Source organism: Rhea pennata, chromosome 3 (assembly GCF_028389875.1).
Source record: "Rhea pennata isolate bPtePen1 chromosome 3, bPtePen1.pri, whole genome shotgun sequence".
NCBI classification, from domain to species: Eukaryota; Metazoa; Chordata; class Aves; order Rheiformes; family Rheidae; genus Rhea; species Rhea pennata.
In genome coordinates, this window is record NC_084665.1 from 88,899,249 (window position 1) to 88,924,928 (window position 25,680).

A 25,680-nucleotide genomic window follows, 5' to 3' on the forward strand; every position below is an offset into this window, starting at 1 on the left:
GAGGAGTGGCTGATACACCTGAGGGCTGTGCTGCCATTCAGAGAGACCTGGACAGGCTGGAGAGCTGGGCGGAGAGGAACCTCATGAGGTTCAACAAGGGCAAGGGCAGAGTCCTGCACCTAGGGAGGAATAACCCCATGCACCAGTACAAGCTGCGGGCTGACTTGCTGGAGAGCAGCTCTGCAGAGAAGGACCTGACAGTGCTGGTGGACAGCAAGTTGACTATGAGCCAGCAATGTGCCCTTGTGGCCAGGAAGGCCAATGGTACCCTCTGTGCATTAGGAAGAGTGTTGCCAGCAGGTCAAGGGAGGTGATCCTGCCCCTCTAGTCAGCCCTGGGGAGGTCTCATTTCGAGTCCTGTGTCCAGTTCTGGGCTCCCCACTACAACAGAGACATGGAGCTACTAGAGAGTCTAGTGTGGGGCTACAAAGATGATCAGAGGGCTGGAGCACCTGCCCTATGAGGAACAGTTGCGAGAGCTGGGCCTCTTCAGCCTGGGGAAGAGAAGACTGAGGGGGGTCTTATCAACGTGTACAAGCACCTGAAGGGAGGGTGTCAAGGGGATGGGGACAAACTCTTTTCAGTTGTCCCATGTGACAGGACAAGAGGCAATGGGCACAAATCGAACCACAGGACGTTCTGCCTGACCGTGAGGGGGAATTTCTTCCCTGTGAGAGTGACGGAGCACTGGCACAGGTTGCCCAGAGAGGTTGTGGAGTCTCCTCTGGAGATCTTCAAGGCCTGCCTGGATGCCACCCTGTCTAACATGCTGTAGGTGACCCTGCTGAGCAGGGAGGTTGGACTAGATGATCTCCAGAGAAAATCTCCCCTCCAACCTTACTGATTCTGTGAAAAAAAATGTATTTTGCTATGTTACATTATTTATACAATAATGTACTTGTTCATAGGATCAAGTTTCTTTCTAGGTTAAGACTTTGGATATGCAGTGGAAAAATAATCTTGTGTGAAGCATGTCTGCATCGTTAGCTAGCTTCTTTCATAACTACTTTCATTTAAATCCTGTTATAGTCTCAGTTTAGCAAAAAAAATAATTTCTTCGTTTTTAAGAATATTTTTTTTAGAAAGTCAAAAATGTCTATTTCAAGGAATATCTTGAGGGATGGTTTTATTTTCCTATTTCATTCAAAATTTGTTTTGAACACATAGAAAATAATATTATACTGAACCAGAATAGTCATGGAGTTGTTGACCTGTATCTGTACAAAAGAAAGATACATTATATGCTCTTGTTTTAGGTAAAATGCCTCTTTGTTGTCCTTTGCTTAGGTGAGATGAATGATGTACTTAAATTAGTTATTTACAATATTCATATATGACATTGTAAGATTCTTAATCAGTAATAATTTGGGTAATGGTCACTTTGTAAGTAGGAACCCCCCTTCCCTTTTTATTTTTTTTAAAAAAAAGTCAAGTGAGAACACAATCTCAGCCCTCCACTACCATAAACAAACAATGAAACTGAACTGAAATCAGCCCATGGCTCAAAGGATGAACCTCATCTTAGGAAAACAGCTTTATGATCACAGTGTCTGCTCTGCCAGGAAAGGGACTGAACGTGGCAATTGGATACCATGATGACTGTATAGGCATAAGAATGCCTCTAGTTAAAAAAGAATTGATACACAGAAAAGGGCTAAGATAATGTTATTTCATAGACTATTAAAACAGGTTTCATGCCTGCAAATGCAATGGTATAAATTCCTTGAAGTAGAAACTGTGCCTCAGTATATGCATACAGTGAAGCCTTTGCTCCTGAATCATATTTTTGAGACTAACTGATCTGACTAAAGAGAGAGAATCATCTGCAATTCATCAAAAATTGTGATGACAGGAGAAAGAATTAGTTAAAATGCAATAGCGGCATTTTTGGAAATATTATATAATATATAGTCAGTATCATTAGTGGTTCCAATCCTTAACAGAGCTTCCATATTCTTGGATCATCCTGTTCTAGACTGTCTAGCACAGTAGATTCTCAGAATAGCCATCACTGCTTGGGAGGGAGGAAGTGAAGAAAATGAGACCAGAGAAAATATTGAGAGTTGATCAACAGCTATTCAATATGCAGACTGAAAGAGTCTTCAGTTGTCTGTGTAAAACACTTATAGTTGTTTTCTCAAAGCAATTCTTGAAAAAACAACTAAGTCCACCTATGTTTTTGCTGTTTAAAAAGGGAAGTGCAGACTTTTGAAACGCATGTGAAGAATCTGGTAACTCAGTGCCCTCTGGTGGTACGACAGGAAAAAGCAATCTTAAATATGAACGTGACATAGTCAAGGAGGAAAGTATGTTCATTCACAAAGAATGTTTGACGCAACACAGAAGCCATCATCCTACGTCTGTGTGAAGTGTTTCAAAGTGTCTAATATGGCAACGGCCACTGCAAACTATCTGTGCAGAACATGTAACATCAGCCTACTATGAGCTGTAAATAACCAAGTTTTCCAGACCAAAGGAACACCTCATTAGGGCAGAACCAAGCAGTTTAAAAGCACTTGAAATGTGGGTTGAATCTGTGGGAGGCAACATTTTCCTAGAAGTCTGAATCCTTTATTACTCTGCTAGGCAATATTGGGCTTCTGAGTAATTATTTTTTCCCCATGTAAAATTCCCTAAGAAATATACTGAAAAATGATGACAGTAACAGAGATTATTCTGTATCCTATTTTCTATTTTAATGTTGGTTTTGTAGCACACTCACTGTTAAAACCTGGACAAAAACCACTTCTTCCCCGTAACTCTCAACTGATCAATCATCTTGCTAAATAGCAGTTGTTATGGTGGGGGGAAAAAAATGGAACACCCTTCTCCCACTCTAAGAAATACCTTTCTCATTTCACAAACAAAATCACAGATCCCTGGCTCAAACTGTCATATAGTTTTTAGTACCTTATATGGAGAAAGAAGGTATGTGGCAAATGGGATAAATGTCACAACTCAGGGAAAAGCTCTCCAGTGGGCCTGAAGCTGCTCTGATAAACAGCTATCCACCTTATGCTAGTTTGTCGGAAGGACTTTCTAAACTCTGCTCAGCCAACCCTAGAATTACTGAAACGCTAAATTATGGGTGATGGCTGCCTAAACTCACTTTGGCTGTATGCCTCATCTTAACTCTGTATCTTATACTTAAAATTCCAACTATTTTCTTTGCCTTTTGCATTGCTAAATAAAAGCAGATGTATGTATACTCCCAGTTTAACTACATATCTTTACATGAAAATATTTTTGCTTTACGTAGCTGTTCATTTTGTTTTAAAATATGACAGAGTTTTAAAATTAGATGATAAGGACAGAGCTGAGTATTGCTCAATCAGGATACCAGAGTCTACAACGTATTTTTATACTTTTCTTCACCTCTGCAATGGTTTCATTCCTAATTTTGCTATGCTGCTGACCTCACTGTACCTTGCTCTTAATGCTACTGAAATCAGAAACTGAGCCACTTGTGGCTATTATTTCCTTCCTGCTCCTTTTGAACATGATTCTGACTTCTTACACTCAAGTTTCATTTTCTTCTCCAGCTGGTCTCTTGCACCACCTGGTGTCTGACTGTTGCTAGTTCTATTAAGGGAAAATTAGAACATTTTCAAAACATCACACAGTAACGTTTTAATGGAACTGTACTGAACAGTTATAGGAAATAATTGAAATAACAGTCTTTTGATGTGGTAAGATTGTGTTAATTTTAATCAGAATGAAAAGATTAATATCTAATAGCCTTAATGACAAAATTCAAAAACTTCTAATGTAGTATGAGAACCCAATGACTGAAATATACAAAATACTTAACTGATGGCCTCAATTACCATCAGAGCATATTCTGGGGAAAAAATAACCTGATGTCTAATAAAATCTAGAGTGATAAAATGCAGCAGGAAAGACAGCCACTACATGATAAAGGTTGTCATAAATCCTGGACAGATCATACTATGTCAGTTGCTTTGGTGTAGTCACACACACCTAAATAATTCTTATTCAATCTGAACACAGAAAGGCAATTAGTCTTGTAAGCTACTGCACCTATCAAATCTTAAGAGAGCATGCCTGGCTACGGAAAAGCAGAAAGTCCAGACAGAACAGTATTGAAATGTAAGTAACTGGAAAATAAACTACCAAAATAAAAATAATCTACTGCTATTGCTTTCTAACATTTCACTGCAGCCACCTTAAATGTTCCCTTTATGTAGCCAAATACTATTAGGCTACAATTCTTAAACTGAATCCACATAGCCAGATCATTTTTATTCTATAGAGAGCTTTCACTGGGATTGTGTACACTGGCATATGGGTTTTACGTGACTCTAGTTGTAGAGACAGAATTTTACAGCCATGCCTTTTTACAAAAGAAAGAAAAGGCCACCTACAGAGGCATCTTTTACATTAGCAAACCTGTTACATACAGAATGGAAGAACAGCAGCACTGTTAGCTGGATCTGCCAAATCTTATCTCTATCCCAGGCCAGCCAGCCGGGAAATGTGCAGAAAAAAGTAACAGAGTAACATTTGTCCCAGCCTCCAACTAGTTTCAGGTTAGGATGTTTCCTGAGCCTGCTGTGGTTTGCTACTTTGGTAACCTTCAGTTAATTTATAAGAACTGCCTTGTCTTCCCTTAAACGGAGGCCAACTTTTTGAATCCACGACATGCTTTACCGATCAGTTACACAGCTCCAGTTCCTGTTGGGACAAGGAGCCCAACTACTTTGCACCAAGTTACTGCTAGTTTCCTATTACCAGCTGCATAATCTTCAACAGGAATGCCCCACAAGCAGCTTGTCACTTCCTCTCGGTCCAGGCTGCTCCCCAGTATGCCATATCTTTTCCAGGCTGAGGAGCCCTATTCTAGTTAGCCCTCTTTGGGTGAAAAGCCTTCCTCCACGTTCACTTCTTGCCTCTCTGCGAACCTTTTCAGCTCCACTATATCTTTTATTGAGATGAGGGGGATAAACTCAGCCAGCACTTGAAGCTTACGTGACTACAGAGCTACGCGCTGGCACAAAGCTGTCTTGCCCTCTGCTAACTCGGCGCAGGCGATACGCTCCACAGGGCGACGCTCGCTTCGGCTCGGCGCTCCGCCCGCCCCGCTCCCGCCAAAGCGCGGCCGCTTCGCCCGTTACCCTCCCGCCGCTCCCAAAGACCCGCCCCGCGGCTGCCAGCGGCCTTCCCACTCCCCGGGTGTCAGAGCGGCGCAGCTCCCAGCTGCTGGCCGAGACACTGCCCGACGCGACGCGACACGAACACGGCGGCGGAGCGCAGGCCTGGCCTGGCCTCACCTCCCGACGGGCCCCGCGGCCGGAAGCGGAAGCGGGCGCCCGCCGCGGTGCATTGTGGGCTGGTGGCGGTTGAGGCGGCGCTGGTCTGAATGAAGGCGCCGCGGGCGAGGGGCCGCTGCCGGCGGTGAGCGCCGAGGGGCCGCGCGCGCCGCCCCCCCCGCCCCCAGCCCCCCCCCCCCCCCCGCCTCCCTCAGCGCGGGCGGGAGGCGGCGGCCGCCGCGCCGCCATGTCCTACAACAAGATCCCGCCGCGCTGGCTCCACTGCCCGCGGCGGGGGCAGCCCGTGGCAGGTGAGCGGCCTCCCCCTGCCGCAGCCGCGGCTCTCCGGCGGGCGGGCGGGCACGGAGCGGGGCGGGCGGGGAGGGAGCGGCCTCCTCCGCCGCGCGGCCCCGCGGAGACCTGGTGCAGCCGCAGCCCGGCGGCGGCCGCGGGCACCGGCGCTGCTCCGCGCGTATTGCCTGGTGAGAGAGAAAGGCAGCAGCTGGAGACCGCAGGCCTGCAGCGTCCTCCCCAGGCTGCTGTTCCGTCCCTTATTTTTCTTTCATTCCCCCTTCTATAAAGCTCCTGATCAGCGCTCATCTCTTACTAGGCTGATTTAAATTCTTTGGTGTGTTCCTATACCACGTAGCTAGAGGATCGGTTTAAGTGTGGCACTCACAAGTTTCATGTGTGATTCAAGTTTGTTCAAAAATCACGATAATCTTGGATATTCTTACCTGTAACATGCTGTTTTGAATTGCCCCGGGTGTCTGGCCTTGCTGGCATCCTGTGGTAGTGAATTACTTACCATGTAACTCACGCTTTTTGATAGTGAGCTACCCTATGACTTCAGCGGAATGTTTTCCCTGCTGTCCAGTTTGTGACAGAATAAATAGGCTTCTCTGTTTTTAGTTTTCTCATGTTCCTATTTCTTCTATGAGGTGTACAATTCCAAAACCCACCTTTATTCACAGTATTTTTCTCCTTTCATCTTTCTACCTGTGATAAATTTAAGATTTTTTTTCAAAATGCCATATTTGCTACCGAGCATAACGTTCTAGATGGGGCTATGCCATGATTTGGTTGATAGTTAAAATTTCTGCATTTTTCTATCACATAGTTTTGCAACATCAGCTCAGTTGTTGAATGAAGATGTTGATTGCCGGTGATCCTTGGCATTTGTAGTCAGACATCAAAGCAGGCTTAATCCTCCTATAAATCTGCGTCATTTGGCATTTACCAATATTTAATTTCTGTTACTCATTCTATGTGTTTTTCCGTTTTACTAGTTTCCCCTCAAGTTCTTTGTATTTCTCTGAGCTTGGCTGTATTAGAAAGCAGGATTATCTTATTGCTCATCTTCCTTATCTTCTTTTTCTGATCACTGGCAAATCCATTACACTATGTCTGATAAGGAGTTTGATAGCCTAAGTTGTTAGCCTTTGACCACAACAAAAATAGGCTAATGAGTGTTATTCTTAGTTTTTTTCTCAGCCAGTTCTTGATCTCTAAAAGTTTCTTTTTAAAGCCACAAGTCCTTAAAATATGGCTGCACAAATAAATTGACATAAAGTAAGCAAGAATGCAGTTCATCAGCATGTCATCTGCTGTTCAGTGACTGCTTATGTGTCTACCCCCATCCTTCAGTAACTGCAAGGTAATTCTTTTCTGTTTATTGTGCTCATACATGAGAAGTTACTGTGCAAAGAAAAAAGGGAGGTACTGGATTCATTACTTTGGCTGCTGTTTAGTAGTGTATTCTTATATTAATTCACTTAATCATTAGTGTTTTTTGCATAAAACTTACCAATTTTTGAAAAAGACTTTTTGAAAATCTTATATCCTTTTTTTGCTATTTTGCAGTCAAAGACATCTAATGATTTTAGTGAGACGTACTTTTTTAGGATTTACTGATGTTTATACTGTCTCCCAAATGTTTTATATTCCATTTTTAGTCAGCACTTCAGATGAATTTCTAAGTACCTGCAAAAGAGTTTATTCCCATCTGATAGTATAACAGCAGCAATGCTGTTCAGTGAAGTCTACCTGACTTATGTGGAGCAGTAGTCATCAAGTGTTTGATCATGACCCTCTTGTCTTACCCTTGTGGCATCTGACATGTCTAGGTGACCTCAAATTCAGGTGTAATGAGGCCTGGAGCTGTTGTATTTCTGAGGTTCATTCATTTTAGCAGGACTGTTCATTCTGAATAAGGTGAATTGATCCATTTCCTTTTATTTTCCTGTTCACCTTGTTAAACAGTGATGTTTTACTGCTGCTTTGCAGTTCTATGGGATGGCAGTTGTTCACAATAGAAGATTTTCATGTAGAATTTTTATTGCGTTGTCTTAGCACTTAGATCATGTTGTACTTGAGGAAAAGAGCTTTCTCTGAATTCTTGAACTGAAGCTATCGGATTGCTTTAGCCTTGCTGCCTTGGCATCATCTCTGCAGGTATCTACTTTTCATAATCACCAAAAATCAACCTTGTGTTTCCTCCCTCTCCTCCTCCCTGCCATATTGAATGCTATCAGGATGCGGAGGGTAAGACCTAAGCTGCTGCTCTGTCGTGTCTCCTTAATTTCCACTCTGATCTATTGAATCTCTCATTTTCTTTTGCACTTTTTTTTTGATTTGAATAACACTTCAGGTTTGATTACTGATTTGTGTTAGTTAATTCTGTTTTAATCATACATACTGCATGCAGAACTAAGAGATATTCTTAAAAACATACATATTGGGTATAGATATGGAGATACCACTTTAAATAAAACTGTGGCACCTCTATTTCAGAAAGTTGCGGAACAATAACTTCTTGCCGGTTGGGAGAATAATCTGATGCTGTGTAGTGCTTGTCATTTTCTTATGCTCTTTCTTAGACATCTGTTACTGGCTTATTTTGAAGATGAGGTACTAGGTTAAATGGATGGTTTGATCCAGAGTAGTTTTTCTTGAAACAAGACTGTTAACTTGTTTTTTTCTTCAATCACAGCTTTGACTGACTACTACAACTTACTGAAATTTCCCTTTCTTAACCTTGGTGTCTTTCCTCTGTGTTTAGCTTTCCTCAGTATGAACACACCATGGCCATAAATAAGTAATGGTACTCTTACACATTGAATTGACACTTTTGTACTACAAAAAAATTAGACTGAATGAAGAGTAGCTTTTTCACTGGTATGCTCTAGAATTGGACTTTTAAGTAAAGATGGAAAAAGTGTCTACATATTTTACATGCAGGACATTTCAAATCTGCACTTTGCTCTAATTTCTCTCAGGTTTACTGATGTGATTGTCTGTGCTTTCCCATATTGGGCTCTTATTTTTAGAATTTTTCCTCATCTTTTAGCCTAAAGAGGTGCCATCTGTTCTGCAGGTAATTCTAATTCTGAAACCAGTTTCTAATATTCCCTTTCAAAAAATATTAGACATGTTTGAAGTTAAGCATGGGAGTAGGTAATGATCAAGTGTCAAAGTTCTGGTAGCATTTTGAAACTAATTCAAAAATCGGATCAAGGCATTATAATTATTATCATAATTTAGATGTACTAATGTCTTGAGATGTTTTGATTTCCATGAAAAACATGGCCTTGTGATTTTAATTTCATCTAATTCTACCTAAAGAATTGGTTATTTAATTTTTAAATCCTTATACATCATCATTAAACAAAGGTTCTGGAAGCTTAAGTTGTGTCTTAGTAACAATTATAGCATTCCTTTGTCAGAAACTGTAGCAAGTGCAATGCAAGGGAGCTACTGCCTCAGTTTATGCTTGTTCTTATTACTGAGGAAGGTTAGAAGTCCTTCATTGAATAAAAGCTTAGATTTTTCTATAGCTTAGTGACATTTATCTGAGAGGGGCTTATATGGATGCTGGGAAGGAGAATTTTCAAGCTTCTGTGCAAAGATCAAATAGCAAATTTGCTAGTTGGAGAAATTTGGCTTTCTGTTATATCAGAAACATAATATGAAATCATATTCAAGATCTTTAATAGATATGAGTGCAATGTAGAAAATACAAGAAAATATCAGTACAGCAAAATAATGATTAGGAAGTTGCTGTTTACTGCAAAAGGATGATGTATGATGGGACTGTAGAGTAGTATGTCATTTATTTCAATTTCAAAGCCATTGTTTTTATAATCTGATTACAAAATTTCCCCAAATTGGAGTGAAGTGGACATGAATGTACTGCTTTTTTCTGACCTTTGCGGACAGCAGCTTTGCTGCCATACAGGCTCTTTTTCTCAATGATAGTGCCAAAATGCAGTCTTTATCTGTTGAGGCATCTCAATAGTTCAAAGGATCTGTGTTTTAGTACTTTACTAAATGATACCAGAGAGACACTGTTAGACTACTCATCACTTCCACAGCTGTGTAAGAGCATTCAAATGCTGGCAGTGAAAGCTGACAAGATTACTTTAGCTGCTTTTTGCTGGGTATGAACAGGAAGGTATTATGGCTACTCAGAAGGAAAAAAAGAATGAAAATCAGATTCTAGGAAGACTGGTAAATCAAGGCCATCTACTGAGAGGACACTGAACATGTCCATTTTCTGTTCTAGAAGATGGAGAACAGAAGAGTATTCAGAATGACTGTGCAATCCCTAATCAAATGCTATAGGAAATGAAGCTGTAAACCTCCAGGCATTGTATTCCAACTTTATTCTCTCTTTCCCTGCATCTATTAAAAGATGGTTATTTTCATGCATACCTGCTGTTTTATCAATGCATCCTTTTCTTAATTTAATGTTTTGACTAAAAAAAAGTTTTAAGTATGTTTTTCATATTCTGTAATGGGAGCGGAGAAGTATTAGGATGGGAATGACAAGTGATAAAGTTAATGAAAACACTTTCAAGTGTGCTTGGTGTTTTCCAAAACTTATGGCAATGACAGGTTTCTGCATTAAAGTCATTCAAAATCAAGATTTGCAAAATTAATCTGTACAGAGGAAGTTTACAAGTTAATGGGGCAAGGCTAATAACAAGAGAGACTGAATGTTAGTGTTGGGAAGTAGGGTAGGTAATACAGGTAATAACCCTGGCCCAAGGAACGTTATATAACTTGTGGAATTAAAAGGCAGGGGAAGGTAGAATAATGTCAGGAAATTTTCTAACAATCAAATAAGCTGAAGTTAAAGTGACTATAAATTTATTACCATCTAATTAAATGAGTATCTTGTCTGTATAGCTTTTATTTAAGCTATAAAGGTTGGACTTAGGTGAGTATAACAGTATTTCTCATGTTGCTGACTAACATCAAATTTGAGCTAAAATGTTGTGCAAAGCTTCTCGGTTTCCTTTCCATAGCTATCTGCTCTTTTTTTAATAAATTTTTCTAAAATTTATATATTTATTTGAACATACAGAGGATGTTTGATAGGATTTAGAGAACTCCTGTGATAACTACTATGACTTGTATTGTTGTACCAAAAGCATATATTTTCTACAGAGAAACCCATGAATTTTCAGTCATTTTATTACATAAAAGCAATCATTTTCAGGTTCATTTGATGAGATTTGCATGCATTTCTCTATTCTTACACAGGGAGTGAACTTCTATCTCCAAACTTAATTTTTAGTTTAATAAAGCATAGTATCTTTTCAGACCATGTGCTTTTGTTTTGCTGAAAATCAGAGTTTATTTTTTTGTTATATGGAAATGTTCTATCTTGATCAGAAAGTAGTACTTCTATGAGTAATTTAGGAGAATTTATGAGGGTTAGGGATAGCTGTACTGATTCATTTGAGAATATGAAACTGAAAGTTTAAATACTGAATAAAGACTAGTGGGTGGTGTGCTCTTTTTTACTCTACATTACACACATTACACAGCTGAACAGCTATATAAAATGTTTTCAGGAATAGTATTGAAAGGCACATGTTTTTCCTTAGTGAGTTCAAAAGGTCTTGTGGGTATTTGTGTTATAAATAGCCCTCCTTTATTAAAAAAAAAAAAAAAAATTAAAGTTAACAAAATATTTTATTTAGATATAGAATTGATATAGAATTAACTTTATTTTTCTCCAGGAAATAGGTAGATTAATTGCTAGTAGAAGAATTTTAAAGAATGTAATTTCATCACAACCTCAGGAACTATCAACACTTTGATTTCTGGAACACTTTTGTCCAGTGCTTCAATGTGAGGTTTTTCCTACGTTTAAAAACTTTCTGTTGCTCTTCTGTGCTATACAATTATATATGTACATTTCCTTTAGTTATAGAAAGGCTGCCTTTTTAATAACATGAAAACAATTGTATTAAAAGGATGGGATTTTCTTTAAATTAAAATTTTCAGGCAAAAGCTTTTTTTGCTTTTTGGGTTTTGTTTGATTAGTCTTGGAATATAATTCAGAATATACTTCATTTAAATATTTGCTTAAGAGAGAAAATGCTGAGGTTCTGCCAGTTTTACTGCCTGCCCATATCGTTAACTTGGTGTGCCTGACAGACATGCCAGGTCCTTTCTCTCTCTTAATTCATGCTAATTTTTCACAACTAATGGCAATGCAGGATTCTAGATACACTCAAGAGAGGTGTGCTGCCTCCTAGAAATACGTAGTAGCGGTGTCTTGCGCTCCAAATTCTTGTCCATGGAGAAGGGTAGGGAGAGGTACTGAGCTGCTGAGTTGGTACCTGCAGCTCGAGTGCTTGTTCCTGCTGCACTCTGAGGGCGAGATGCTTGCCTGGTTCACGTAGTCCTGCAAAGCTAATCTTCCAGTTTGATGAAGCTGCTCTCCAGACAGATGTATGCATGCGAGTTTCTATTCCTGAGCAACTCATCTGTCAAAGATCAGGCATTTCATTGGTCTCTTCTGACATCTTTCCTCAAAATACTGTTTTTCCTTCGTTTCTTGTTACTACTGAAGGTGCAAGAGCGACTTTTCTGTATATTGTTAACATCTTCAAATAGCTCTCAACAACCTCGTAGCACTATTAGTTGTCCTAGTGAAACTAACAGGAAGAAGGAAAATCTGTTCTGCATCAGTTTCTTGATTAGTGACTCCGTCAGGGACTGTCAAAATGCCCTCAATTCTCCATCCCATGGTATGGGGCCAAGGTTCAGATGTCTGCAGTGTGATGGATCTGTGTTTGTTCGCTGCCTGCAATGTTCTCAAAAAATGCGAAAACTGGGAGGTTTTAGTATGCAAAATCAGATGATAGTGCAATTGCAATGTGGCACAGAGCAGGTATGGGAAAGCTTTGTTCTCTCACTTGTTTGAGCAGCTTTTGGTTATAGTTTCTAGTTAACTACTCTTAATTCTTACAAAACAAGTAGTTTAATTTGTCATTTATAGTCTCCAGTACTATCCTAATAAAATGTTTTCTTATCGTAATTCATAGTTGCAAACATTTGCAGCTGAAATATTTTGTAGTATGGAAAAGAGCAAAATCAAACATGGTATCAGCCTGTTAAAAGCTGGGATCAAGCTGTATTTAGATATGGCTATTAATGACTGACACTTTTAAAATGTGTTTTAAAGTTATCTTTAAAATATTCTTTATTCAACTGCAAATGGTTATTATGTGTATTGGATAACTTTTTGGTATTTTTCTGAATAGGAATTTATACAGTATATTTTAATTTTTAAGAATAATTGATTATTGCATAGTACAGTATAACCTACCTGTAGCTTATTGGAGTTAGAAAGAAGAGTTCTCTAATGAAATTATTACACATTCTGTGGTAGATACAATGAATGAAAAATAAAATAGAAAAACTTAGGTTTTCAGGGGTAATTCTGAGCAAGCTTTTCACCCACAGTTTTGTCTCGTGTGATGTGTGAACCACACGTAAGCATTGCTTTTTAGAGGGAAGATGACCTTGCTGCTCTACAGCAACAGAACTCTTCCAACAAACCTTAAGGGTCGCCTATTAGAAAGAGTATATCTGTAGTGCCTCGGTGTTCTGGGTACAATGCAATATTGCTATGTCTATCTTTACTACATTTTATGCTTACAGGTAATCAAAACTGAAGTTTACAAGGTTGGATAGAAAAACTGTCATGTAATATTCTGTTTTCATGTTTTTAACCAGTAGGTTTAAATTTTGTCTATTCTGTTAACGTACTGTAGCCCTTAAAGCAGACTAAAAGCTACTAAATATTTTAAAATATCACTGTGTCTGTTTTAGATGAGGTAATCTGTATTTCCTTTAAACTTCTAAATTTATTTGCAAATTCTGAGAATTTGGAACTAATAATCCCAATTAAGCTGTTATTGATACTTTTCCTGCAATTATTTTTCATTGAAGATGAACCTCTAAAACTGCTCAGCATATTGCTTTGAAATCACTAAGTTGTTAGTCTACATATACATAAGTATACATAAAATACTGCAAAATTTGATTATGTTTCATAGGAAAGTTTTTACCTTTGAAGACAATGTTAGGACCAAGATATGATGAACAGGTTGCTGAAGAAAACCGTTTTCACCCAAGTATGTTGTCCAACTACTTAAAGAGTCTGAAGGTAAAGTTAAATTTTCTATTAATTGAAACATAACTTCTGTTATTAGTATTTATTTGAATGTTGCTTTACAGATTTTTAAGAAAAAGTTGTAGATGACTTCTTTTGAGACATCTGTACAGATTTTTTTTTCTGATTTTTTCTTGCTAGAATACCTTAATTTACAAACATACTTTCTTATAATGAAGAATTGCACTAAATTTTTCAGCTCATTCATTGTGTTAGCAAAATGCCCCTCATTTTTTCTGCCATTACTGTCATCTTGGTGAGATGTCATTCTCAAACTTCAGATAATACGAGTGTGTAGTTTTACAGTTGCTGTCAGGTATGTGCAGTTTTGCCTGCAGGAATGGAAGCATTTAAAAGTAAAAGAAAAATCTTGTAGAACTCTTGTTCTGTAGTTTCTGACTTCTGTGCGTGTTTTTCTTCTTTTGATGTCTAAGATATTCTTTAATATCTAAATAGTTATGTTTGAATATGGAACAAAACAGTTTCTGGATTTTATCCAGTAATTTCTTAGTGGAAAAAATGCATACACAGAAACAATTTTTAGGAGTGTGGCTTCGGACTTGGGAACATATTCTTCTTCATGGTGGAAACCTTTATTATTGTGTTAGAATTGTGCTTTTGGCTTTTTTCTATCTAGTCTCATTCACTGTTTGTGTCTAGCCCATTTCCCCTTTCTGTCCATCTAGTCCAACTTACATGCTTTTCTGTATCATAGCACAACTTTGACATGAAAGGTGGGGAACAGCACCATTCCAGCTTTGCATGTAATACAGAGGTTTGTCCAGTGTTTCTGGAGATGTGGGAAATGGAATTTTGAACCTCCCAAAGCAAAGAAAGACCTGCTACTTCAATCTTCTAAATCTGTTTATTTAACTGTCATATGGAAGTGGGAAGTATTTCTTTTGGCTGTGTATGTGGCAAAACCAACCATATTGGTGGTATTTCTTTCTGAATTATTTTGCCATTGATGCAAGTTAGGTTAATTTCAAAGTTATTTAACAATGCCAGAGCTTAAACATCAGAAGAATCAGATGACTAAAATGTAGAGATTTACATTTTGTGGATTCCATTTGGGCTTAGGTACTCAGTGTGGCTATGATATTGGTACTTGTAGGCAAACATAGTAAGAACATAATAAGAAAATATTATTAGTGAAACATAAGTGCTTGCTTTCAGTTGCATAAATGGGTAGGATTTTTCTTGTTTGAATTCTTAGGGCTATGCATCTACATTCTACTTGAGTTCTTCACTCATTTTGTATTTTTTTCACTCTGGCCACTACTAGGTGGCCACACTTTAATGATCACTACTAGAAATGTTCAAAAAGCAACTTTTATTAGTGGTTTAAAATAATCTAAATTCTGTTTTTTAAGTTGCAAAGAACTTCAGAGACATAAGAGGTTTTCAGAATTTCTGATTATTTGCTTGTTAGTGATTGTCACCAAAAAAAAAAAAAAAAAATTAATGGTGAGCCTTCATAGCTTTTACACTAAGCACATTAATCAGTCTGTCTGCAATACCACAAATTCAGAATATCTTCAGAGGTGTTAGGTGATTGAAATCTGATAATAGGATTACTAGCATGAGACTGTCCACTTGTATTTTTTTTCATTTCAATTAATAAGCAGAGTATATGGTTTCTCTCAAACTTACTAGTCTAGTAAAATCTATTAACTGTGTTGAGTCCTAGTGTTCTCCTAGTCTCGATGCTGTTACTAAATTTTCACTATTTGAAAACATTTTGGATTTGGCAAATTTCTGGATTTGCCAAGATAGGCGAAGGTTAACTGGAGTGCTGTATTTCTAAAATAGCAATTTAGCAACAGTCTGGCAACATCAGGTGAATGTGCAATTGAGGAGACTTTGGAAGTAGATTTTCCAGAGGCAAGAGTAACCAATTGTATCGTTGTCGTTATTTGACTTCAGTCTGATGAATGTTTGTACTTTGCATAGTAGATCACTTTTGAAACCTGATTATTACTTAGGTCCATCTGAATTCTCTCCAAAGTAAGAGATTTGACAGGAATTTGGTGAAACTGGTAAGGGTGAAATACTACTACTACGGCTATTTGAAGGGACACTGGTTCACCACTTCAGTCAGCATCTAGCTGGGAGGAAGCGGGGAGGTACATTCCCTAACAGGCAGATCTTTTAGTCAAGGCTTCCTGTGAGATTACATTTTTCCCCTTCTTTTGGAACTGGTTGCTGAAAGGCTGGGTGTTACATACGGATTTGATAAGGGAGAGCAAATCTCTCCTTCTGCTTGTCACTATTGACACTGTATCCTAGTGGTCTCATTAAGGAAGACATAGGAGCAGTTGGCTACGGTGAGAGTTGTATTTTTTTTTTCTTTCTTCTCTGAAATAATTAAGTTAAAAGTGCCAGAACTGATGGCTGTGTTTTATAAATGGTAGTGTTATTCCTGCTACACAGTGCTAGGAGACTAGTTAACTCATAAAAAACGTTGCACATTAATATGTGCAAGTTGCAGTATTCCTGCAAATGTCTCTTGGGGAGGACATTTTCAAGTCTCAGCACCTAGTGGGAAGCTTCTGAGGTTGTTCAAGGGGAATGTTGGGAACCTTGTAAGCTAGTTTATTTGCACAGCAGCCAAAGAGCCCTTGCATAAGATGAAGTAGTTTGAGATCACTGGAATGCGAGAAGGTGAGAGGAGGAAGGCTTTTATAACCATAGGTGGACACAGAGAGACTGGCCAAGATAATCGTAAGCTGAGAGTAGAGGGGGTATGAAGATTGTGTTATTGTATGTGGTTGCAGTATTGATAAGCTTTCTATTTTTTTTTTCCCCCTGTTCAGTCATCTTTTGTGATTACAAGAAAGAAAAATAGTTTCTATTGTGTTGCAGTGCTGTGTCCAAGATTTTAGTGTTGCAACAGTCCTTGTGAGAAGTAAGTGTAAATTTTAGTGATAAATTGCTGAACCATTCAAAAGTACTCATTCTTCCAAAGCTGTGTCATACCACAGAAGCTAGATGTGGTGGGCTGGAAGGCGTGATTCATGCAAAACACTGGTTAGAAGAATAGTTTTTTTCAGAGGGTAACTACCTATTTTACTTTGGATAGTCTTTCAGAAATCGGCTCCAATTAAGAACTTTCTAAGAGCGAACTTAGGAGAACATGACTGAGAAAGACAGTGATGCGATGGCAGTTTTTCACAGTAGGTCAAATTATGGATGTGATGAACATATATGTACTAGACTTGATCCTCTAGGTGAGAATTCTGATTGGTCAGACCAGGTGCAAGCACAGTATAACCCCGGTTCAGTGACTGAAATGTTTTGATTCCTGTGATAATGCTGTGTGTTCACATTCATTTTGGAATATCATAATTGTCTACTTCAGTATGTTACTTCAGTATGTTATTTTTATATTTCTTTGTCTGTCTGTCTATCTTTTTCTTTTGCCTAGCCCTCTCTAAATTGCAGTGTATTGTATGCAGCTGATCTTGTGAACTGAGAGAGTTAATGTTTATGCTTTCTATAAAACAAGGAAACTTTATTTTCATGCATTATACTCTCTGTGCCATATATACTCTATAGCTTTGGCTGAAGGTTTACTGCTCCTTGAAGTATATGAAGAACGTGATGACTTCACAGGATTTTTACTTCTGTATGATTGAAATGATACATGGTAATTGTGGCCTGAAGTCCTGGAATCCTCCTGAATTTCCGCCTAAATAGACATTTTGCTGAATTTCATTATCCTGTTCACATTAGGGAGCAACATCCCCAAATTTTTAGTGACAATTTGGATCTGATGTATGTTGTAGTGTTGTCCTGGCTTGCATATGTCAGTCAATAAACTGAAATCTATAGATAAATACGTTCAAAAGAGTAATTTTTAAAAGTTAAGGGAGTGTTATTAAAGTATTTTTGAGGTTAAACACTTGGACATGAAATTAGTTTTTATACTTTCACATACCTTCTCACTGCCAACTCTAACTTCATTGCAGCAGGAGTTTGTGAAAGTTTGGAGGCTTCTGGTGGAAATGCTTGAGGCTGCTGGCGTTTGGGAGCAGTGGGGCTGGGAATTAGCAGTATGAGTTTTCAGCACTAATATAACTGTATCCCTTTCTCCTACTGTTGAATGGGAAAATGTGAAACTTGTGCAAATTACTTGCGTTTCTTCTGTTGCTCTTCTTTAACATTTTGAAATATTTAACAATGCTGACTGCTTGTTTGTCTTCATGCTTTTATTAAACTGTTTGCTTTTCTCATAGTCCTTTTTCCCTATCTCCAGACTAGGACAGACGGTATAGCATTATTTCATGAGTAATTCACATTGTTGAAGATCTTCTTTCTTATTATACTAGAACTGAAGGCAAAAAGCTTTACTTTAAAATGATACTGTCATTAAATCTTTAAACTTGTATTTAAAATGTCCTTTGAAAATAACCCCTTTTCTTCCTTTGTTGAGGGTATCTTGGGAATACTATACCTAACTTCATATTTTAAATAAAAGAATAGTTTATGAAGATAAATTATGTAGAAATTAGGGAAAAAGGCAATTACATGGGTTCATAGTCTAGAGCTGCCTGGGAAAAACACACCTGATTTTTGCATCAATCTTTTTGCCAACTCTGACCATCCTATAGGTGGGATCTGGCACAAAGGAAGATTCTTAATTTGTAATTCTTCCAAATGCAATTTTAAATTATTGCCAAGTATTGGCATTAAAGTAGAGAGAAACCAAGCATCTTCCATATATTTTATTAATCAAAATCCCGTTAATGAATATATGTTGCAGCTTTATGAATATATTGAAGATACATTGTCCTGTTATATTTTTACACGTGTATCATGCTTTAGCATTGATGTAGTTCAGTGCACTATTAATGTATAATATTTTAACCTCTTCCCCCCCCAGAAAAAAAAAAGTGAAACTAGAACAATGATTTTACAAAAACAGCACTGCTGAAATGGCTTTTTAAAAGACATTTGGTTTCATGGTGAGAATCCTATTTGGTAGTGTGACATTCAGCGCTTTGGCCAAAAGCTATGCTGCATACTGACAAAGTACAGTATGTATGCCAAAGAGGCATCTGGTGTAAAGTATATGTTGTACTTAAAAAGCAAGAAACCAGGAGTTTGTGCACAGATAGTGCACAGATGTATTGGTGAGCTGCACACACACTAGTACTGGCAATTTTATGTTTGGAAGAAGTTAAGTTGGTTGAACTAAGGATGAAATTCCCTAGAATGGAGCAGATGTGCATCAGGTCAACAGACTGCCATGCAACTATTTTTTTTTCCTGTTTTGTTTTTCTGTGATTTCCTATGACCATGGCTTAAAGGAAGACTTTCCTCCAGAGCCTTGAATAAAGGGGTTTCCACTATTTTATTAGTAACATCTATTTTACTCAGGGAGTTTCAGTTCCCTTCTTTGATCGTCTACTTATGCACCGGCTTTGTTAGCTCCAGTGAGGCATCTGCAGGGTGTGCTTTGCAGATGATCCCTGTGTGTAGGATGCCACCCAGCGGAATTTCTGCTTTCTGTCTTGCTTTGTAAAAAGAGTAGCTTCCACAAGGCTGCTTTAAAATAGTGCTTTTACAGTAGTAAAATCAAACACTAAAAAAGTAAGTTGATTCCCTGGGGTTGCGGGAGGGGGCACATTAGAGTAGAGCAGACAAGGCAGCCTTAATTCAGGTGTGTCCTAGAGTCCCTGTGGTTGAAACCACCACTTGAGTTACCAGGAGCATCTTTGAAGATTTAAAGTTGTTTCTCATTTTAGTTTTGAGTCAAAAGTTTCTAAGATCTTAAGGGAATTTTTGTTTAAAACTTGAAAATGTGTTCACTTGTTTTGCAGTAAAGTTTAATGGAAGGATTAATGCAGGTGAGTTAGTTTTTCTGAAAGGATACGTACATGGAACTCTCAGTAGTTATTTTTTTCTGTGGTTCTTCTACTGTGCCCATGTTTAACACTGATTTACTTAAAGTGTAAAAGCACCTGATTTAGCCTTATCTAGCTTTTAACACTTTAAAATACTTATTAACTGGATATTTTTGCTGTTAGCAGCTTTTCCTTATTTATAAATATTGATGGGAGCACACTAAGGAGGTTGAATTGATTCAAGCACTGAAGCTTTTACAGAGAAAGATGAGTGTGGTGGTGGTAAAATCAAGTTTGTATAGATTTCTATGAACAAATAATAATATTGAAGAACTTTTAAACTTGCAACCATAGCATGCTATTGCTTTTATTTTATATTTTATTAGCCATTTGGTATGTATCCACTGATATCTGAACAAAATACATACATTTATTTTATTTTAATTTTTTTAGGTTAAAATGGGTTTACTGGTGGACTTGACCAACACCACTAGATTCTATGATAGGAATGATATAGAGAAAGAGGGGATTAAGTATATAAAGCTTCAATGTAAAGGGTAAGTTGACTGCACTTTTTTATATTTAGTTTTTAATTTGAAAGATTGTGCTGAATTAACCATCTTTTTTTCCCTTCCCCCAAGCATCTCTTAACCTTTGTCTTCTGCTCTTTTTCAGGCATGGTGAGTGCCCTACACCTGAGAATACAGAAACATTTATTCGCGTATGTGAACACTTTAGTGATAAGAATCCCTCAGAGCTTATAGGTGTGTGTCATCTTCCATGCATTTTCACTACTTTTCCCCATTAACTTGTAACTTACTCACTCAAAACTACCGTTCCTGATTCTAGAAAATCTAAGCAAAGGAATTTCCACACTACAGTATTTATACCAATCTCAATTTGATTGCTTTAACTCTAGAGTAAACTTTTTCTTGGCACACAAAACTGAATATGTCTGCATGCACCAGTTAGATTACAGCTATCAATTTTATGCAAAAAATAGACAATTAAGAATTGTCTACAAATACATGATACCTGCATTATGGTTTTGTAACTTCTACTGATACAAATGAAGGCTATGTGTTGCCTGAACTTACTTTTTCTTTTTTTCTTTCTTTTTCTTTCTTTTTTTTCTTTTTCTTTCTTTTTTTCTTCTTTCTCTCTTTTTTCTTTCTTTATTCTTTTTTCTTTCCCGCTTTCTTTTCCCGCTTTCTTTCCCGCTTTCCTCTTGCTTTCTTTCGGCGTTTGATAAATGGGATATCCTGGTTTACTGTAATTCATATTAGGTTGCTAAAAAGTCTCTGATTATTTGGTTAATTTCACAAAGCAGCTGAATAAATTACCGTAAAATGATAGTAGATACTAGGCTAGAGTTTTCTTCTGTGCTATGTAGTTCCACAGTGAATATTTGAATGATCTTAACGCTAATTTTTTTCAGAGCAAAATAAATTTGAATTTAATTTGAGTGGCTTCTAGTTTTAAATGTAAACCATTTTATTCTGATTTTTCTTAAGCATATTAATGTTTAATTCTATCTTCAAATTGTCAGAGGTAAGAAATTAGAAATTACTGTGATGCTCTTTTTTTTTTTCCTTTTTTCTTTTTTTTCTTGGCCTGTGCAGCTGAGTTTCCAGAGTCAGATGGATTTTTGTCCTCAGTCATCATTGATGATATTTCCGCAGCCTTACTGAATTCAAGTGTCTGTGTGACTTAGGGAGTTGCACAGAACAGTAGTTTGTGTAGGTGTCATTGATAAGAACGTGGTAAACTAAGTTACTGTGTTTATAATGTTTAGGATAAAGAATCATAGAATAGTTGAGTTTGGAGGGGGACTCTGGGAATCATCTACTCCATGCCCCTGCTCAAAGCAGGGTCGCCTAGAGCAGGTTATCCAGGACCATGACATCAAATTTTGAGCATCTGCAAGGATGGAGAGTCCATAGCCTCTCCTGGCAACCTGTTTCAGTGTTTGATCACCCTTACAGTAAAAAAATTTTTTTTTGCTTTCAATGGAATTTTGTTTTACTTCAGTCTATACCTACTGCCTCTTGTCTTACACTGTGAATCTTATTTTTAGTCAATGCTTGGGAGATGTAATTGGGGAACTTAATTTTCTTTTAGATACTCTTTTTCTTTATTTCACATAGGTCTCAAATTAAGATTTCATTCTGTCTTTTCTTCCCTAAGCTGTAATATACAGGCATATGATATGAAAAATTAGGAACTGTTAAATTAGTGAGTGCAATCAGCGATCAACAGTATCTCAAAACTTGAAATATTATTAGGGGACAGCAATTTTTATGGATTATGGGTAGCATTGTGATGTTCATGAAATAGCAATCTCATTTAACTGGTATTTTAACTTCTAAAATGCTGTTTATAGAGTTGGGCCATTAACTTTTTGACTTTTATAACCTTTGGATTGGTTCTCTTTTCTATATATTTTTTTTCCTTGATTTTTTTTTCTCGTGACCTTTTTTAACTCTTAGATAACCTGTGGTCTGGGTGTTAGTAGTAGAAGTCAAACACTGAGATTTTCCATTTCCTTTCTGTGAGTTACTTACAAGTTGCTTCATGTTGTGGAAGCCTGTTCCTTCTAAAAGATCACCAGAGAGACCAGTGTGTAGGATGTTTACTCAAGTGAAAGCAGTCTGCAATAGTGATGCTACTGCATGCTGTGTGAGCTTTCCCTGCCAAGCTGTTGGTTTCACTGCTGATATGCTTATCTTTGTCATGTGTATAAAATCATTGACTCAACCTTCTTGGTAGCAGTAACTACTTCAGGGCTTGTTAATAGCAATTGAGTGCAGTTTAATTTTCAGTGTCAAGATTAGATATGAAAAGAGGCAGAAATGTGATTGATAAATGAGCAAAAATTTTCTATTCAGCTCTAAAAATATATGATAGAAGCTTTATTTTTGCAACTTTAAGGACTGGAGTATGCCTGCCAACTTTGAGAAAGCAAAATGCAAAGATTTTGCTTAAGGAGAAAACAAAGACGAAGTGATTACCAGGAACGAATCTTCTAAAGAGGCTAAAATTAATTTCATTTCATAAAAGTTGCACACTTTTTACTGTCACATGGTTAGAATGTATGAAACCAAAAAATGCATTTTTTCTTGTCTTAATCAGTCTAATCCTTATAGGCAATTTTCTTGGTTTGCTAAAAATTTTGCTTACGATATGGAGGAAAGTGTACAGGAAAAGGAAAATAGCTATTCACACTTTAACCAAGTAAGTTTTAAGTGAATTGCTGTTAAACTTCTATGTATTGTGGAGAAATACAGAAAGCAATAAAAATCATTTCAATAAAGTGACTTGCTTCATACTCAAAGCTGAAAAATATGTTAAAGTTCAGAAAAATTGGATATGGGATTAGGATAAACTTAATACTGCAATATTGATCATTTAAAAATTCAGTGTGAAGAACTGTAAGAGCCAACATCTTTCTTGAATCTTTCACACAATTTTAATACCAGAAGTTTTCAGACTTGGTTTATTTATCACTAGATGGTGCTGTTGCCTTAAGAGAAAGGGGAGGGAAAAAAAGCAGTGTTAAAATGTATTTGACTGTTCTGTGGAAAGAATTTTATAAAATAGAGGTTGGAGATTTAATTCTTTCATCTTAAACTGAAGAGATAAGTAATTCAAAGTGATTTTATTGTACAGTTTTCCCTTTTTGGTATTTTTTTCAGAATTACTCTGGTCTTAGCATGGTAAAAACAATTTTGAAATAGAACTGTCATCTATTGACACTGCTTTTCAAGCTTGAAGTAGGGTAATCTGAATATGATTTTTGTGCCCGATGGTGTGAAATGAATGTAATGCTTGCTGAGTTCAGTAAAAGCACAATTATTAAATTTAATTGTATTGTCTTCTGATCGCCGTTTCAACAGTCATAAGAACCCTTAGAACCTTATCTATAGTAACCATATTTCAATTGTATTACGTTAGTGCTCTTGAGCTGGGATAAACTGAAGTGTCCTATATGCTTGTTGATAATAATTTGCAGTAAAAATGTAATAAATTGCCTTTCAGGCTTATATTCCTTACGGAGTCTGAGCTATTGTAAAAGGAAAGGAGATAACTCTCTAATGTTGTTGTGAAGACAGAATGATCCAAAATACATACTTGTGAAATTAAAGTTGGTGCATTAAAACTACTTTTAAATGATTGTATCCTTTTTTTGTGTGTGTGTTGTAGGTGTCCATTGCACACATGGTTTCAATAGAACTGGATTTCTGATCTGTGCCTTTTTGGTGGAGAAGTTGGACTGGAGGTAACTTTGAGTGTTAATTCTTGGGATCTGTGGAGAATGATCAATGGCATCTTCAGTTTGTTTCACTCATTGCCCTAACAACTATTGCAACGTATTCACTTTTTGTTATTCTAAACTTTTTTTTCCTTCAGTTGAGGAATGCTGACTTAAAAGTAAAAAAAAAAAAAAAAAAAAAAAAAATGCAGTGTTTGAAATTTTCATTTTCTGTAGCTATTGCCTGGAAAATAGTTGTATTGAGCAATGACCTGTATTAGCATTATTCCTATCATCATGTGACAGCTTAGTGTGTTTCAGTTAAGCCTTTCAGGTCTGTTAAGCCGACAGTCAGCTGCACCTGCTGTGTGTAGGCTTTCAGAAGTTTATGTATTGTACTGTGCCTCTTCCCTCTGTTATGTCCCATGTTGTGTGCAGATATGAAGAGTTCAGAGATGCCTAAAAGATTAATCTGTTACTCTGTTACATGGCTTTGTTGTGGCTCTTCTCATTTCTTGAGTCCTGAAAAGGATTAGCTAGAGCCACAGTAGAGTGATGCTTCTTAAGTGGGGAGAAGACAGTCCATGTCATAGCTTTTTGTTTGACTGAAGTCAGGCATCTATATTTTGGATGATTTAAAAATGTTGATGTTTTCATAGAGAGTAGTGATCTTTTTCAAGTAACCATGCTGATGAGCATAATTTTTGCATATTTGACTGTATCTGTGCAACACTATTTCTTTGCTGTCTGACTGGGTCAGACGCAAGGCATGTCACCATGCCCCTTAAGGATTCTGAGGATATTCTTGTACAGTCCTTTAAGGACTGCTACGTTTTCTTATGACTGAACATACTGCTTATTTGGTGATTGGCATGTATATGCAAGCTGATGAAAATAAAGAGGTATTTTTTTTCCCTGTCTTTAAGTAAACTTGGAATAAGGACATTGGATTAATGGAGATAAAATACCATTGATAGTGGGCGGCTGAATCTTAGCTGAGTATAGGAAGTAGATGCAGGTACTAGTATCTTTATGGCTGTAGTTTATCCTTTGAACTACCAGATTTGTGTATTTTTAATCTCTTTAACAACCTAAAAGCAGCATTCAGTTTATAGAATCAGCATTGATTCTTTGCTCTGAAGAGGAAGTGCACTTAAATTTATTTAAAATTTCTGCTTTTGTGCAGCCTTCATGTATTTTCAAACCTTTGTGGGAAAAGCCTTAAAACTTAACAGCCAAGGCTTTTTTTTTTTGTTTCATTCACATAGTTAATTGTATTGTTTATTAATCTCTGTCAAATTATTTAAAAAACATCAGATTCCACCTAATAGGCAAATATTTCTATAGCAAAAGAAGGAATTCCTGTAAAGTGTCAGTTAACTGTAAGCATTGTATCAAGATAAATTGTTTGCTGTATCGTTCTTTAAAATAAGGCATTGTTATTGGCTGGTGAGGAAATAAGGTTTTCTCTGTAGAAAAATCCATCCGTATTCATTCCTTAAGCATATGATGCAGGATTGCTTGCAGCGTATGATGCATTGTGAACACAGAGACGTGTTTTACAGCTAGTTTAAAGAAAGGTCATCCAGACTGAAAGCCCTCTGGCTAGTTGTCAGAAACCTTACTTGATTCTCTTTTCACAACTCATTTTCCTCTAAGATTGCATGTTTCTAGAACTTGTGAAGTATGTTTTCTGTCAGGTTGTATTTCTGTGCTTGAAATCTGTACTGCATCATTTGGCTTTCATTACTATATATTCCACAGTAGTATAGACTACTTTTAATATTACCAAAGACAAACTTTGAGCTTATTTCTTGCCTCATCCCCTTTGTG

General features: G+C 37.3%; 1 protein-coding gene across 3 annotated transcripts in view; it reads left to right on the forward strand.

Moving 5' to 3' along the window:
• Window positions 1-5,392: 5,392 nt before the first annotated feature.
• The window catches only part of RNGTT (RNA guanylyltransferase and 5'-phosphatase), a 196,693-nt gene continuing 176,405 nt past the window's right edge, over window positions 5,393-25,680 (forward strand). For 2 of the 3 annotated variants that reach the window (XR_009958007.1, XM_062572773.1), the window contains exons 1-5: window positions 5,501-5,581; window positions 13,631-13,740; window positions 20,049-20,152; window positions 20,271-20,359; window positions 23,799-23,874. Coding sequence is in view for 2 of the 3 variants with exons in the window: in XM_062572773.1 (XP_062428757.1) it covers window positions 5,518-5,581; window positions 13,631-13,740; window positions 20,049-20,152; window positions 20,271-20,359; window positions 23,799-23,874 (443 nt within the window). In the remaining variant the exon portion in view is untranslated. Of the gene's footprint in view, window positions 5,416-5,500; window positions 5,582-13,630; window positions 13,741-20,048; window positions 20,153-20,270; window positions 20,360-23,798; window positions 23,875-25,680 lie in introns of those variants that run through there. The other variant, XM_062572774.1, reaches the window with a different exon arrangement.